This window comes from Schistosoma haematobium, chromosome 3, assembly GCF_000699445.3.
Source record: "Schistosoma haematobium chromosome 3, whole genome shotgun sequence".
Lineage (NCBI taxonomy): Eukaryota > Metazoa > Platyhelminthes > Trematoda > Strigeidida > Schistosomatidae > Schistosoma > Schistosoma haematobium.
In genome coordinates this window covers 25,001,936-25,020,316 of record NC_067198.1, presented here as the reverse complement: position 1 = coordinate 25,020,316, position 18,381 = coordinate 25,001,936, and the positions used below count along the sequence as shown (strand labels likewise).

Here is an 18,381-nt window from a genome sequence, read left to right as displayed (position 1 = left end):
GAGAAGTATATATACATTTTTAAAGAGTAATTAACATCTTCATGTTCTCTCCAATTAAGATCAAGTTGTTGGTGTGCTTATTACGTATAAACCGAACTCTTATTAACTGTGTTCAAGAAACATAAAAAACAGTTCTGTGTGATAAACGTAACATCAAGTATTCAAGATACTTGTGGACGAAAAATGCCTAATGTGATAACAATCATTTATCATGGGAATCTACACCGCCGATACCCATAGCGGCACTTGAAAAGTATATTAACTGTGACGGGTAATGTAAAGATGTCTGCTGAATTAAAAACTTACGGTTAGGTTGGTAAGTACTTGTGAAGCCAGTTGACACGAAAGTATACAGTAAATAGTAGTTTAAAGATAAACCGTGTACAAAATTAGTGGAAACATCCACAGATAGCCAATAAACTCCTAACTTCTATTAAGCTTGCCTTTTCGTTGAACTGCTATTCACACTGTTTACATTATTCCTTGGGTAGGGCGCCTGGCTTGCAAAATCCATCGCTTGTTATCTCATAATCGGGACAGGTCGAACTTTTAAACAGTTAACACAGATCTTATAAAAAATGCTGACTGTAATCTTGACTATTTAAGAGTTGTCCTGTAGAATCGGTAGTTACACCAATTTCGACTTTAGTTCCATATAAGGTATAAATAATAGTTCAGGCATCGACACGTAAGCTAAACAAGCTGTCATGGACTTCCAAGGATCATTGCGAATAATCTCGAACTGTTTCATCACCTTGAATTTTACAAAAAACTATCAACCTACGGACTGACCACAGAACTTCCGTTCTTCCAATGCAGCTTCTGGGGTACGCGGTTCTTGTGTTCTTAACCGGAATTTTAAAAAAGATTTCAGCAAATAATTCTGTCTTTGACTACGTCGGATGAGCTTCTGATGTAAGTAGTCAGTTAATCGATCTCAGTGAATAAATCAGCGGTCGCTTTAAGAATAATTCGCCATGATACGTTATCAGTGTGAGACCTATTTATAAAATTTAGTATGAGTGCAGTGTGCTCGTTTACACCAGCACCGACTGACCGTTGTTGCTACCTTGACGTGGTGGTCGGGCTTGCCTATCGTGATGAAGCAACCGAGCTATACTGGCTGGAACAACCGTTCCTCAAGGTCCTACCATGTCAGACAGGTCGGTTGAAGAGCGGTAAAACTAAAAGCAACAAACCCAAGGTCCGAAGGCGAAGTCGTACTGCTGACTGTACAGAGGTGTGACAGCAGTAAGGTGTTTCCTTCAGACAACCAGCATGACAGCGATGCTGCCTTCCCACAAGGAGGGGTGGGGTTAGAAAAGGTCGACCCTAAAAATGCACACCTCGCCTTATCCCACGGATATCCGTCTCCGGCGGTAAGGTCTCAATAAGTACGGAGCTAACACAAAAATTACCCATAACAAGGTCGTGTGTGACCGACCTCAAGCAGTTGTCCCTTGGGCACTGCGGTCACGCTCTCAGGTCACTAAGACCACCTTTAATCCAAATTCCTTTTCAGGTACCTCCAGAACAACCCTTCCACGGTGTGGGCAACCGGGAAGTGAAAACCGCCCTCATACCTCTAACAGCACTCAAGACCACTGTATTCATAATCAACCTTCCTCTTCAATTCCTATTATTCCTCCTACATCGACTTTCAACTTTAAATTTCCTCTCTCGGCTTCCACCTCAAGTGTCACCATAGCCAACGATTCTAGTGCGCAAAATACTGTCCCAGGTCTACTGAAACCTCGCTCCAAACTACACATTGGAGCCTTCAACGTACGAACCCTATGTCAAATCGGTCAGCAGGCTTCCTTGGCTAAAACCCTAGAGTCTCTTTCCATTGATGTATGCTGTGTCTCCGAAACACGCATACAGGATTCCAGTGTGGTCATTCACTTGACCTCACCTCAGCAAAACGGAGAGCTGACGAGATACACCCTCCGTGTATCTGGTGACCCGATGGCAAGTTCTCGTGGACTGGCAGGTGTAGGCATAGCACTAAGCATGAGGGCCGAACAAGCACTGCTAGAGTGGATCCCCGTCAACAGTCGTCTATGTGCTGTTCGGCTAAACGGCTCCGTAAGAACTCGGAAGGATAGGGACACACGTCGTTGCCTTTTTGTCGTTTCTGCCTACGCTCCCACTGACTGCAGCTCAGATGATGTGAAAGATGAATTTTACAGAAAGCTTTCTGAACTTCTTCAGAAAGCTAAACGCTCAGACATAGTACTCGTAGCAGGTGATTTTAATGCTCAGATAGGTAGCTTAAACCAAACAGAAAGGCATTTAGGTGGATATTTTAGCATTCCAGCACAGCGAACAAATAATGGTGATCGTCTGCTGCAACTATGCTCAGACAATCGTTTATTTTTAGCAAACACAAATTTTAAGCATAGGGAGAGACATCGTCTAACATGGCGACCCCCTACACCAAACCAACGATGGACTTAAATAGACTATATTGCCATCAGTCACCGTTGGAGAGGGTCGGTAGAAGATTGTCGCTCATTCTGGAGTACCTGCTTGGACTCCGACCACGTCCTAATACGGGAACGCATCTGCTTGCGCCTCACTGGACACAAAAAAGCCTCAGTAAAAAGACCCATTCGAACTGAGTTGAGTAACGAGGAAACCAAAAGTAGGTTCGAGGAACAACTGATGTGTAGCATCAATAGCGTTATGGTAGGGAAGAAATAACCCGAAGCGTTTGCTTTTTCGATGTCATCCAAAATAAAACTCCAGTCAAATCATATAATTGTTTATTCACTAAATATGCGTTATTGGGTCTCTCAAGCAACCTACATATGTCATTGTTAATGTTCAAGATGATCGTATATTATCGTCTAGAAATTTCATTTAATCGACTTTTCGATATCTTCGCACAAACGTTGAGAAAATACCGGAGGAGTCAGTAATTGGAAGCTGTCATAGATGTGTAAATCAATCAAAGGAAGTTTTTGAAAGTGTACTAAGGTATAGCCAACAAGTACTACATGGTTGTAAGTTGCAAAATAAAAATATTTTGAAATTTAGGGGGAGCGACCACTTCATATACAGTTCCCGTCATCTTCGAAAAAGCAAAAACAAATATTTGAAGTGAGTGAAACGAATTTGTTTTATCTCGTCAGGTTCTTGCTAGCTGCTAATAACCTGTAACATTTAAAAATCAAGATTATAGAGAGGGTTAAAAATACTTACAAAAACAATTTTAGTTGAAGTTCATTGTGATCGCATATTACTTTGGCCAGCAAAGATTTGAGAGGTTGGGTAAAATTTTAAATATATACTCACTCAATGTATATATCCAAAGAGTGTTCTACTAGGTTAACGGTAAAAAGTTAGAAACAAGCAGTTACGTAATGAGCAGAGTTAAGCAACGTGGCCTCTGGGCTTATGTTTACAAAAATAGTTTACTTTGGTTATACGGCTTACTGATTTCAGAATAAATTATGCTTAAAACTACACCTGAAGAATTTCTGGTTGAATAAATTAGGTTTAGTGCAAAACCAGTCGCTGTTGCATTTATTCTTTATCTTGTCATATATTCCTAGTGAATTAAAGCTAAATTTTCATTCCTTGATCCTGTTTCTTACCTTCAAACTGTATTTCTTATAGAAATAAAGTTCTTACCCCAGTTTCTCATTTTAATTTTTCGTTGTTAACCTGATGGTATAGGAATGTGAGCCCATACACATTCGCGCTAGGTACTGCGTTCATAACTGACTGTATTCGTGGCTCTCCTTACATAGCACATCTTATCAGACTACGAATGAGACAATGTGATTACAATTCGCCTTATTTCCTAACAGAATGCTTTTAAGTCCAAAATATATGGTCATCAACATACATGTTAAGATGTAATTTTTTTCATTTCGTCAAACCTTCACTTTTACTTTGAGTTCATTTTTGTGGTAAGTTTTATCGCATACTTTTTTGTCTTCTTTAGAACAATATTTGAATTTTTGCAACCAATCATGATCTAATAATTTTTCTCTTTACAGATGAGTTGGTGGATTAAATATGCACTATTAGTTTCATCAGATTCTGAATTTATATGGTCCTGCTTATTTACTGGATTGTTCTTAAAATGAAGTTAGACGAAATAACACCCGAAGATAGCCTCGACAGTGTTCCGGAAAGTATTTCATCAAGTCTAGGTAGACCGTTTTTGACTGCAACTTTCTAAAGTTTCTCTTAGTTGGCAATACATACGCTGTTGAGTCAATAAATGATGTCTTAATAATGCTTTCGAGAGAGTCTGGCTTTTCCGAGCTATTCAGCGAAAGTGAACAGAAATGGTTCGAAAATTTTAGAAATATATCGAGTACGTTGTGAGTATTTCCATTTGCTAACTATGCTTTTAATTTTTGAACAGATCTTTCCAAATCATTGATTATTCGCTTATATGGTCGATCTCAAAAGATTTTCCGAAAATCAGACCTCATGAAAATTATTCCGAATGATATTGATCAGTGCTTAAGAGAATTAAACGGTTTAAGGTTTCTTTGTACAGGTTTAGTTATAGCTGTAATTAAAAACCCATAACTTGCCTACTGCTTTAGATATGCAGCCGTTATCAAGCGAAATGTTGATACATGCTCTTAACCGTCAGGAGCTGGACCAGTTAGCTGGGATGTACAACATCAAGAATTTCAAAAGTTTAACAATGATTCAGTTAAGAGACACCTTGTTGAAGACTTCATCTGTTTCACCTATGGCTTCATTTTTCAAAGTTTCTATTCAGAGTAAAGATAGACTTAAAGGATTGTAAGTTGAAAAGAGAATTTTGATATTCCATTTTATCTATTCAAAAAGGTTACTTTAACGTTAGGATTAATTTTTTTGTTCTTCTTATTTTATAGGCGCTCTTTTTACTAGAGAACTATCTCAAAAATTAAATCATTCCAGATAGCTCTATGTACGTGCTCAATAAAATCTTTTGTGTTCGCAAGTTAGAAAGTGATGTGGGAATAAAATGACACCGTCAAAAATGTATCATTACATTGTTTTTTTGCAAACATAATCTTGTTTAAAGAGATTTTTCTACGTCATTAAGTTGACACAATTTACTGTCTAAAACTGATAAACTTCATTATTTTCTAATATATACTTAATTTAAAAAGACGTTCAGCATGGAATTAATATTAAAACTTATTTCAGTATATGATTTTCCTTAGTGGAATTAAGGCGGAATAGCTAGTGGCTAGATAACATTGTGATTGTCTTCAAATTTTGCAGTAAGAGTGTCAAGTCAATTAACGAGGTTATAGCGTTTCATCAAATTTTAGTGATCGCAAGGTTTTACACATGTTCAACTACCATGTATACGGTTTTTCTAGAGGTGCTCAAACTTAGATTTGATAACAATGAATAAATTCACTAAATGCTAGTGGTGAGATGCGGATCACCTAATCGTCCGAGAAGAGCACGGTAGTCGGAGGTTTTAGGTGGCATAACTCAAAATCGGGCAATAGCGCAGTTCTATTCATTTTTTACCCTTCTTTATGTTATGGCCTATACCCCGTCAATTATCACATAACAAGATCGCCAATCAAAACAAAGGCGTATACGACCTTGAGCCTGTGCCAAATCAGTGACGCGTTAAGCAGCATGAGCAGCCTAGAGTCAACTCTGAGTCTATTGGTTATTCTCGTCTAGCCCTTCCCGTTTGAGTCCAGAACACAATCTTAGTTTCCACTGTATGAATCATGTATTTCAGACATACACAGTTTATAGGCAGGCAAATCGGACCGCATCATGCCATAAAATAGAAAATAACAATTATACAGGATCAAGCCAAAAGTGGCCGTGATTGTGAGAAATTGAACATAAGCATAATAAATTGTATAATAGTAGTCAATAGGTCAAATAAAAGCTTATGATAAAAGGAATATAAATATTTACAACCTAGTTGATTAATAATTCTACAATACGAAAATATGTTTATAATAACAATCCATAAACAATTCCTAGCAGTTACCATTCATTTATTTTTCTTCAGGATATAACAGTACATTTTGAACATAGTATTGTTCCATAGTTTCAGTTCCTCGATCCTGTTCTTTTTTCTAAGAACATTTTATATGCTTAGTTTCTTACTGATATTGGGAACATTATTTGCTCTTTATCGCCTGTCTTAGTTTCCTCTGTCACCGCAAAATGTGTGGCTTATTGGACCGATACACGTCCATAACAAGTCTTACGTTGTCTGTTGGTAAGCTATCAACTTTCTAGTCCTTATATTGCAGTTGAATTTTTTTACACCATATTACTTCCACCAATTATCTATTTGATTTTTTCAATTTCTTTATTTCGTATGTGACTTAAGTTTACTGTAAAGAGTTTCTTTACCAGACTTAAACTGTATTTTCTCATGTTCCATCACTTCCGTACGTGACACGAATTATTTTTCAGTGTATTTCAGTAAAAAAGCTATAGAACCTAATCTTTTATCTGTCTGTTATCATGAAAACGAAAAAAATTGATTTGCATGTCAACTTTCAATACTTTTTGTGACCATTGTAATGTGGCATCAGTGCTTAAAGTCACCAACTTGTAGTCTGAGCCATGTTGGTAGATGCAGACTACTTGGTTGGGGTTCACATGACTATCGTAACCAATGGTTGGAGACTCTGAGTGACATGGCTCAAAATTGATCACAATAGCGTAGGTGCACACGCTCGCTGCCTTCCCTTGAACTATGATATTAAAATTGCTCTATATCTTTCTTTTTACGACCTAATTCTTTCTTCTTGTACTATATCCTTATCTCCGCCTGTAGCTTTTCTAGAGTTACTGCCGGTCCCAAGCCCGGGTGAAGGAAGAGGGTTGGGCATGGGGTTAGCGTTCCCATCCCGTAGAAAACCAACTCGCTAAAAAACGCTAACCAGGAAAAATAATTCAAACCATTTAAACTGTGCCCGATTTGAAGCATCTTCATTGAGAATTATGACGCCTCATGGTGAAAACCGAGTCCCTTCGGAAGCCACGAGGCCGATGCCCCTTCTAACAACCAGGGCAACAATTTTTATAGGTACATGGAACATCCGAACAATGTGGGAGACCTGGAGGACCAGTCAAATAGCAACGGAAATGGGGAGATACAACTTGGCAGTACTGATAATCAGCGAAACTCATTGGACCCAAGCTGGACAACAAAGGCTAAATACGGGAGAGATGCTGCTATACTCCGGTCACGAAGAGAAAAATGCTCCACACACTCAGGGAGTTGCTCTAATGCTGTCCAAAGAAACACGAAATGCACTTGTAGGATGGAAATCTCACCGTTCCAGAATCATCAAAGCATCATTCAAAACAAAGAAGGAGGGGATCACAATCAATATTATACAATGTTATGCACCCACCAATGATAGCAACGACGACATTAAAAATCAATTCTATGAGCGGCTGCAATCAATCATAGAGAAGTGCCCAAGAAACGACCTCACCATTCTGATAGGAGATCTAAATGCCAAGTCGGAATAGACAACATAGGATATGAAGATATCATGGGACGACATGGAATAGGAGAGAGAAACGGGAATGGAGAAAGAGTTGCAAATCTATATGCATTCAACAAATCGGTCATAGGCGGCAAAATATTTCCACATAAAAGTATACACAAAGCTACATGGATCTCAACGGACCACACCACAGAAAACCAGATAGATCATATTTGCATCAATAAAAAATTCCGAAGGACAATGGAAGATGTGAGAAGCAGGAGAGGAGGTGATATAGCTTCAGATCACCACCTAGATGTGGCCAATTTAAAACTGAAGCTAAAGAAGAACTGGACAAACAGTACTACAAAGGTTCAATACAGCCTTCCTTCGAGATACTAACAAAATCAACGAATTCAAGATAGCTCTCAACAACAGGTTCCAAGCCTTACAGGATCTACTGAAGGAAGAAGAAACTAATACGGAGGACAACTGGAAAAGCATCAAAGAAGCATTAACTTCAACGTGTCAAGAGGTTCTGGGTCTAAAGAAACACTATCATAAGGAGTGGATCTCTATAGAAACACTGGAAAGATCAAAGAAAAGAAGAACAAAAAAACAGCAATTAACAACAGCCGAACACGAGCAGAGAAAGTCCAAGCACAAGCTGAATACATAGAAGTAAACAAGCAAGTGAACGAGAGCATTAGAGCCGACAAGAAGAAGTACGTGGAAGAACTAGCAACGACGGCGGAAAAAGCTGCAAGGGAAGGAAATTTGAAACAGCTTTACGATACATCGAAGAAACTATCAGGGAAATACAGTGAACCAGAGAGACCGGTCAAAGACAAAGAAGGCAAGCCAATCACTGAAATTCAGCAACAGCGGAACAGATGGGTAGAATACTTCGAGGAACTCCTGAATCCACCGGACATCGAAGCAGCACACACCGATCTTCCTATAGACGTCAACCCACCAACGAAGGATGAAATCAGAATGGCCATCAGACAAATCAAGAGCGGGAAAGCAGCAGGACCCGACAATATACCAGCTGAAGTCAGACATCGAAGTAACTACAAACATGCTTTACCTTCTATTCAAAAGGATTTGGGAGAAGGAACAAGTTCCGATGGACTGGAAAGAAGGACACCTCGTCAAGATTCCAAAGAAAGGAGATCTGAGCAAATGTGAGAACTACAGAGGCATAACACTACTGTCAATATCAGGGAAGGTCTTCAACAGAGTGTTGCTGAACCGGATGAAACATGAAGTAGACGCCCAACTTCGAGATCAACAAGCTGGATTCCGTAAGGATCGGTCGTGCACAGACCAAATTGCGACACTACGGATCATCGTCGAACAATCAATTGAATGGAACTCGTCACTGTACATCAACTTCATTGATTATGAAAAGGCATTTGACAGTGTGGATAGGAGGAAATTATGAAAACTTCTTCGACACTACGGAGTTCCTGAGAAGATTGTCAATATTATCCGGAACTCACACGACGGACTACTATGCAAAGTCGTGCATGGATTACAGCTGACAGATGTATTCCAAGTAAGGACCGTAGTCAGACAAGGCTGTTTACTCTCTCCCTTCCTTTTTCTTCTGGTGGTCGACTGGATTATGAGGACCTCGATATCTGAAGGAAAACACGGAATACAATGGACAGCTCAAAATCAATTAGACGATTTGGACCTAGCCCTCCTATCGCATACACACGAACAGATGCAGACAAAGACAGCCAGTGTAACAGCAGTCTCTGCATCAGTAGGCCTCAACATACACAAGGAGAAAACCAAGGTCCTCAAATTCAAAATAAAGGACAGCAACCCAATCACTCTTGATGGAGAAACTCTGGAAGATGTAGAATCCTTCACATACCTGGGAAGCATAATCGATGAACAAGGAGGTTCAGATGCAGACGTAAAGGCGAGAACTGGCAAAGAAACGTCCGCATTCATATAGTTGAAGAACATATGGAACTCGAAACAACTTTCAACCAATATCAAAGTGCGAATCTTCAATACCAACGTCAAGGCAGTTCTACTGTATGGAGCTGAAACTTGGAGAACTACAACAACCACCATCAAGAAGGTACAAGTATTTATAAATAGCTGTCTACACAAGATACTCAACATCCATTGGACGGATACCATCAGCAACAGCCTTCTCTGGGAGAGAACAAACCAGCTTCCAGCTGAAGAGGAAATTAGGAAAAGACGATGGAAATGGATATGACATACACTACGCAAGTCGTCAAACTGCATCACGAGACAAGCCCTAACTTGGAATCCTGAAGGGAAGAGGAAAAGAGGAAGGCCAAAGAAAACATTATGTCGGGAAATAGAAGCAGATATGCAAAGGATGAATAACAACTGGGAGGAGCTGAAAAGGATTGCCCAGGACAGGTTTGGATGGAGAATGCTGGTGAGCGGCCTATAATCCTTCACGAGAAGTAACAGGCGTAAGTAAGTAAAAAAGTACTATATCCTTATATACAACTTTTCTTTTATATATTACTACCATTGAATTAACTATTTCTATGAATTCGGTGTTCATCTTGTTGTGCTAATGAGGTATGGCAATTTGGACCGATGCATATATGTGCCTGGTTTTACGTTGTCGCTGACTGACTGTAAAGTAAAATTCTGCATTTTTCGTTTGTTTTTGCTTTTTCCGTTGTTGTACTTATCAATCAGAAATATTATATCACAAGATGGTTTCGGTTGTGAATTCCACCATTTCTGATTTGCATCCCTTGTCACTTTATTTCTGAAGTATTCCGGGATGAATATCATTAGGTTCTCTTTTAAAATACTTTTCTTTTTAAACTGTGCGATCAGCTCGGGAAAACTATGTATCCAAACTCTTATCATACAGTATTATTAACTAACTAACTGTTCCTAGTCTCTCTATGCTTGATATGATTTTATTTTATCTTGTGAATAAATAAATAAATAAGTAAATGAATATTACTGATCTTTTATGTTTTGCCTTCACGAATTTCCTCTTTTCACAGTGAAGCATTATTTGTTTATTTTGACTACCCATTTTGATGTAGAATAACTCGAATTCTTCATGGTTGCTGGTATGTGGACGAGACATACACGCAGTTAATTACTCAATTACTTTGGTTAACGTCTCTTGGTTCTGAATCAGCATATAATAGACCGAATAAATTGCAATCGATTGAAGCCATTATGAAAGCTGAGCTGTGCGATATTTTTTTACATATTTCTTGTTTTACACTGTTATATTTATTTGTGGATCCGGATTGTAGTTACGAACAAACATAAAATAAGTAATCACTAAAAGATCAGTAAGCACTGAATGATTGTTTTGTGTTGATTCTGTGACCCATACGTGGTCGAACCAAGGGCTTTAACGTTTCTCCAGTGAACATATTCTTATTCACTGACATTCAATGTAGTATATATTCCGATTATTATGCTATTTAATCGGTAAAATATTGCCTCACCCTCGAAAGAGTTGGTTCTATAGGTGAATACACTCTATAAATTTGGAAAATTTACCTGGAATTAAGCTACACGGGAGGAAATTTTTGACAGATATGTCATTACGATATCCTGTACGTTTATATGTATATGGAATAACTATACATTGTTATGATCATTAGATAAGTAATCTGAAGAAAAGTAAATTTCAACTAAAAAATTATGCGTTTCTTAGTATTCTTAACATTGGTTACTTTCTGTATACAAAAAACTTGATTGATGTGTGAAAAGACAATCCACTCTGTATGACACAATTTAGTAATGTTTAACTTTCTTTTCTAAACGTAAATAACCTGTAAAACTTAATAGTGTCTATTTTAATCACATCATTATCATTCAAGTTAAACGATGTCAGTGACTAAGTACGAAAAGTTTTTTTTCTTAATTGTATTAACATTTAACTTATTATTGAGTGAAAATTACCGGTGTATATTTTAGTCAATCAAATCATTAGGTATAACCATTTCGTTAATTTGGCCGGACAACTCACATATACAGTGATACAAGTATTTGGACTTTCTAACAACTCAAAAAAGTTTTAAGCGATACAACGTGAGATGTGAACAAGTGAAATGTGCGTTTACTATACCCTAGTGGACATTTTAGACTCACATTACTTGTTATCTAGTTAACCGTTCCTCATAACATAAATCTTTCCCGTTTTATAATCGCCTCGTTTTGATTGATGAAGACTTCGTGGTTTAACTTTTCAGAGTCTTTCAAAAGTTTTTATAGCTTCATCTCTGGTGATCATCCAACTCAGACAGCTAGTGTATGGTTGTTCAGTATATTTTGAGGTTTCCATCCGGTCACCTTACTTTGTATACTACTGTTTTTATTTGTAGCTTTATTCCATAATGCACCGGATTGTCGCAGCTTGTTCTTGACCATGCCAAAGTGCGTAAGCTTATAGATTAAGTTGGGGCTTCATTTCCAACTGAAGAACATTGTATCATCATTCCTTCTAATCGATTGATTTGGATTCTAAAATTCGTAATTAGTTCTAATCAATCATTTTGAAATAATCTACGTCTCATTTTAAAGGATAATTCACTTATATGCTTTTTAAATTGAATACTATACTTGTTGTAAAGTCTTAGTCAAAACTAAATTACAGTCTGTACATAGTGTTGTTGTAAACGGATAATTCATTACTCTCGATTGAATTTATTTTGTTCGTTTCGGTTGATTTTCTTTATTATATTCGTTTTACTGTTTGCTCCTATAGATATGCAATGATGCTTGTCCGTCGAGGTGAACTTGTCTTTCCGTCATATGTAGTCAATCGTAAATCTACAATATATCGTACAAGTGACGAATTCCAAAAGTTTGTTCCATATTTCAATCCAATTAAATACGATTACCTATATTTTCCTCTTTTACTCAAAGGTTTCTAGAATTCATGAGTTTGGAAATCCGATTAGAATATTTAATTAGTCAAAAATCATATGATCTTGCTTTACAATTATGTTTGGATAAGAAAACTAAGTTAATCGATGAAGTTATGAAGTAAGGACAATCTTTTGCTAATTACACCTTTATTCTGTGCATGTACAAAAACTAACTATTTATCATTTTCTGCATTCATCAGAAAAGTTTTTTTCATATTTGGTTAGGCATTAAACCTAAATATACGCTTTTATGATGGTAGGCTTTACATTACATCTATTATTTAATGGTTATGTGAACTGCCGGCCTAGTATAATAGGTTTTATAATTTCATTTAAAAGTAGGGTGTTTGAAGCCATTCCACCTAAGCCTAGCTTTATTGGCATTAGATTGTGAGAAAAAGAATAAACCAATTCGTAGTCTGTTTATTAATATTAACTATTTAAATATGAGGTGAGACTGATGGTAATACTTACTGAGATTCGGGTTCAGTGAGGACTCTCGAAGGTTTATTAGTAGATTATGAACTGTTTTGGCGGTAACTCTAATTATTTACATTCGACTTCGAGGTAATATTTGTATCAAGTATTTGTAGTCTTTAAAATTCATATAGTCGCCATCCACTATCAAGACGGTGGCTTTGAGTCTGTAGTATCGTGTTTAAAATCTCACTCTCAGTAATTTGGTCTTAAATTATAACCTTGATCATCCTACTTTAATTTTGGTGTCCTGATGGCGTCAATAACCCTCTCACATATATTTATTTCTTGTCATCGTGTAACCTAATGTGTACTTGGCTATCGAGCCACATTGAAAATTTGAAATTTCAAGAAGAGATATAAAACAAATATCCCTTCTTCGGGAATTCTGATGGTTGCCTGTTTTATGGATTGTAATTTGTAACTAAAGTGTTTCATGTGCCGTTTACTAAATACTAATGCTATCAAATATCAATCTAAATCTTTTGTCAAATCACAAGGGCTGTAACCTAAAGCATAATCGCGCAATACTAGCAGGCTAGTTTACAATTATATTTTATTTTGCTGTGTTGAAATATAAACAGAAAAGTTGGTAGGGATAAAACAAATAGTTGAAGAGCAATACAACGTTCCATACTCATAAACATTTAGTATACTTGCATCAGTCTGATCGATTTCGACTTGTACCATCTGACGACTAATCAGATGACCTACACTCCTCTGAATAATCCATATGAATGACCAGTAACTTCTTGAACTAACCCCAGTTTTGGTTTGTTTGCCATTAACTCCTCAACATTTGTAAAACATTTTCCAATTATTTCATTTAGCACAAATTTTCGTCGCCTTTATAGACCAATTTTTTTATTCGAATTTTTGTGTCTTATCTAAAGATATATATTTCTAGCGCATGCAAGTAAGGTTCCAAAAATCTGTATGATGAAATTTCTGTGTCATTCACCTTCATTAATTGAAGGTAAAGACCGTGCTAAGTGCTACTCTATGGGCCCTTCCGTACAAAGTTTTTTCCATAACTTTTCTTGGACAAAATAAACTGTTCGCATTGCTCACTTGATCTTGGATACCTTGATTTTGTCGGCTGTATAACTGTACCTGGTTAATTTTGTTGTTTCAGTTTGTGATGTTAGCCATAATTTGTGAAGCCGAAATGCAATTAAAATAGTTTTTATCAGTTTAAAGTAAAAGTTTAAAACAGAAGTGTGTCCATTCGTAACAATAGACTTATTGTTTAGAGCCATCAACAAAGTGAATATAAAATTTCTGAAGAGATTATGTTTCGGCTTTCATATTTCTATATCCTCTGCCATTCATATAGACAGTGGCAAATTTTTTATAAGAGTAGTTTATGCGACCTCATATTATAGTTTCAATCTCTAGTTCCGATAGATCACCAAAAGTTAATTTACTACTTCCTGTTTCTATAACACTTCCAATCATAGTTTATTTTTATAATAGTTTCCTATAATTGTGTCATATATTCTATAAAAATTTACCCTTGTTTGGTGAATTGAAAACTATTTGATTTTTTTAAAAAATGTCCATATCCGTTTTGTGCTTATTTTTCATCACCCCTTTTTTTCCAAATATATTCTTTATTTCTAATTATATGAACACATTGCATTATCTAATCTTAATAATTCTTAATGAATGTTATTTCAGTTCTTTTTCTAAGTGTCTGACTTCTTATCATGAAATGTTGATTCAAGGTTTTATAATTCTGATCACAACTACTATACCTGTCATCACCATAAATTCTTACTTATCATGTTTAGTTATATAGTCTATTTCGTTGTTATCATTTGCTCATAAACTGCTTTGATTAGTTTAATATTTTTGTATATGAATTTGAATACACTGTATGTTAGAGTGAAACCTAATGAGGATCTAACTGAAGGTAACATTGTTCGCTTATATGTGTTGCCCTTATTTACAAAATGGGAATTGTTAATATTTAAAAATGTCAAGCCATAAATAGTACCACAATGAATAACCATGTAAAGATTTCAGAGAAATGTTGGCTGCAAGCCAGTAACAGTCACATCGCTGTAATTTGACAATTCAAAATACATAAATTTCAATAGCAGATACTACGCTTAACCGGTAATCAAACGATACTGTACAATAGTTTAGTGGATTTATTGAAATTCTTTAAAATGTGTTGACTTTGACTACTCACTACCGTAAACATAACAGCTTTGTTCTTCCAGACAGACTATACCTGATACAGCTTTGGGTTGTTGTATACCAGTCTTCGATATTTCTTAATTGTTGGTTTTCAGTTTCCACGTAAAATATTTTAGTTCACTTTAAACCCTTCTATTTCCTTACGTTTCTTTATCACAAGTGAACTTATTCCATTGTCGAATAAAACGGATTGACAAGTAAAATATGAAGTTGAATTACTCAAAATGTTTTCTTATTACCTCAATAAAGCACACTTTTTCCCCGAATCAGCTTTGTTTCTTCATGGCACTATTGAAATTGAAAGAATCGAGTAGTTTTTAAAAAGACTGTAAAGACTTTTGATTGCGTTATCTAAATAAAGATGGTTACAGTAATGATATTTATGTAGCTTAAATTAATCACTTTTTTTTCATTTCAGTTTGTCGTGTTCGTTATTTGTTTATATTTGTTTTTAGCCTTTCGTTTCGTCGCATTGATCTACCTCAGTTTCTACGGCGTTTCACTTCACCATACCGTGCATTTCGTTCATTGCTATTAATGATCGATATATATGAACGTCAAAGAAAGTATAATGAAGCCATTAAACTAATTGAAACATTATTATCTTTAACTTGGTCACTACATAATGATGACAAATTTTTAAACTTAAAATTAACTGGTTGTGTTCTAGATCAACTTGGTCCTTGTCGTTTAGGCTATCTGTTAAATCGTTATATCATTAATCAAGGCACACATGAGAAACAACCAATTAAAGCATTTAAGTATGTGACTAATTACTTCAAATTATACAATGAATGTCAGTGTCTTAGAGCTGGTCGTCGTTTAACAATTCATGAACAGCTGATGAAATTGTTTGATGGAGTGAAAAAAGAAGAAAATAATCACCGTAGATCAAAAAATGGTCATACTATTGCTGCTACTACCACTACAAATGTTACTAATAATAGACCACCGAATGCTGGTTGTAATAAAAATAATGCTTCTGACTGTAATGAAATAAAAAATACAACCACTCAAGTGAAGCGTAAAAGAATTCAAAAACTTGTCAATATTGACAGTAAATATTGTAAGAATAACAATCATAGTACTGAAGAGGTTTATCATACAAATGAAATTTTTATTGACAGTGAAAACGAAGAACTACTCACGGTGATACCTTCGCTTGTGATTGATATCAAAGAACCGCCTAAAGTAAACCTAAGTAACTTAAAATTCTATTCCTTGATATTGTCTGGTACATATTTATTAATTAATTTATATAAAATTTGATTTTGTATTTAAAATTATTCGATATCTTTTATAATGTTTGGTATTACTCGACAAACGAATCAGTTAGTACGTCAGTCATAAATAACGTAGAACCAATGAATTCATGAATTAAAAAGTATGTAATAATATTAGGACTCAATATTCAGCGTAAAACAAAGAATGTATGTGTCTGGTGAATTTTAAACCATATAACTCAGGGTTGTCAACCTTGACGATCGATTCCGTTTTTCCTCTCAAGTCTTAGACAGTCATTGACTTAATGAACTGATTACATCTTTTTGCTTATTTTGCCGTTGCCTTCTTTCAATCTACTACAATGCTCAATTGTACAGTTATTTGTGGGTAGATTATATACTAGTACTCGAAACATACGTAGTTCAATCACCTCAGTCATAGTTTTATCATCTGACTTCTTGTTTATACGTTGTTCCCTACTCCAGTCGGATTTAAACTTTGTAGTTCAAGGGTATCAATGCTATTTCCAGATTCAACCTCTTGCGATACCGTGGATGTGGACTCCTCGAAAGTCTACTTACTTTCAACAGTTCGTCATCTCAAGTTATTCTGTATTGAGAATTAACGTCAAACTGAGCTATCAATAATCTTCTATATTTTTTTGTGTATTAAGTATTTTGTATGTCAGGTTGTTACTTAGCCGAAAAAACAGTTTGACAGTCTAACTTTTTCTCTTCTAGTATTGGTCTATTAAATAGATTACATGAATAATATAATTTTCGTAAGCATCACTTTTTCACTTCGTCTCAATACAAACAATCAATCATATACCATCAAATAACTATTATACTTCTACTCAATAGCATAGTGTTAGCGTATGAACGGTCAATCAAATAAACAAATCATTTAAATTTTTCAATTTTATTCTAATGATTTTCAAACTGTTTTCTATCTTGTGTCTTGACCTTTCTTTTTCAATCACTGTCGTATTGAATAAATATCAACTTGTATCGTGTTAATCATGTCATTATCACTTCTGAATGTTTGATAAAGTAATCATTTCTTAGACCTATCATATTAATGTAATCATAGTAATAATAGTAAATTTACTTGCACATATTTCATATGTGCTTTTAATGTTAATAGGAACAATTATTTGGTAATTCAAACGCCTAACTTTCAATACCTTAATCCTCTTGAATTCCGATCCCTCTTCCATTTTAATTGGACTAGCTATTTAGTTTCGTTTTTCTGCATGTAATAAGCTTGGTTTAAAGTTCAGTACATTGATTTATGCCTGATTATTGAATGAAAAGTGTTTTCAATGTTAAATTATCGTGATCAAGCAGGTTTTTTGTTTTTTCTCGAGAATCAAATCGATTTCTATACAGTGATTATTCATTTAGTTATTTCAGTATATTATTAGAGAAACAATTTCCTTTTTTCAAACTGAAATCCTATGAGTATGATTTAGTAATGAGAGGTATACATCTATAATAGGTTTATATTCATAATCAAATACTTAAGGATTCCTAGTGGAAAAAGTTTCATCTTTCAGTAAGACATTTTTTTCTGACAGGAAATTATTTATATATAGAGAGAGTTTGGAGTGTATTTCATTATAGGTAAATAACCATTTTCAGCATTTTACTTGTGTTTTTTTGTCAAGGTTGAAATTACTGCTCCTGTTAATGCATCAGCTAAAGAAATCGGTACACATCGTCCACATTATGTATGGTTTGAAAATACTTCACCGAATAAACTTCAACAACAGCGATCACCTCAAGAATCCAATACTTTGTTACTTACAGTTGAACAATGGACTGTACGCTATTATATGGCTAATAAAAATTTTGAACACGGTAAGTAGAAATGATCCCTTGTTTATCTGACAGCGATTACTTTCCATTTCAAGTTTTATCTTCCTGTTACTTTCCCTTCGTCTCTCCGTATATATATATATATATATATATATATATATATATATATATATATATATATAATTCGGTTCAAGTGCAAAGAAAGACAGGCCAATATAGATTTATGTAACCGCAAAGATTAGTTGTGTCCATTGAAACCATAAGCCGATCAGTGTTAGACCATCATTGAAA

At 35.5% G+C, this 18,381-nt stretch overlaps 1 protein-coding gene across 2 annotated transcripts in view; it reads left to right on the top strand.

Annotated features, from left to right (window-relative positions):
• The window catches only part of FAN1_1 (Fanconi-associated nuclease 1), a 36,803-nt gene that overhangs the window by 648 nt on the left and 17,774 nt on the right, over window positions 1-18,381 (top strand). Inside the window, exons 1-10 of one of the 2 annotated variants that reach the window (XM_051213387.1) lie at window positions 2,352-3,008; window positions 3,043-3,105; window positions 4,011-4,166; window positions 4,208-4,333; window positions 4,385-4,522; window positions 4,572-4,776; window positions 10,520-10,672; window positions 12,202-12,300; window positions 12,363-12,482; window positions 15,502-18,132. In XM_051213387.1, coding sequence (XP_051069363.1) covers window positions 4,064-4,166; window positions 4,208-4,333; window positions 4,385-4,522; window positions 4,572-4,776; window positions 10,520-10,672; window positions 12,202-12,300; window positions 12,363-12,482; window positions 15,502-16,315 — 1,758 coding nt within the window. In that variant the 5' untranslated portion in view covers window positions 2,352-3,008; window positions 3,043-3,105; window positions 4,011-4,063 and the 3' untranslated portion in view covers window positions 16,316-18,132. Of the gene's footprint in view, window positions 1-2,351; window positions 3,009-3,042; window positions 3,106-4,010; window positions 4,167-4,207; window positions 4,334-4,384; window positions 4,523-4,571; window positions 4,777-10,519; window positions 10,673-12,201; window positions 12,301-12,362; window positions 12,483-15,501; window positions 18,133-18,381 lie in introns of those variants that run through there. The other variant, XM_051213388.1, reaches the window with a different exon arrangement.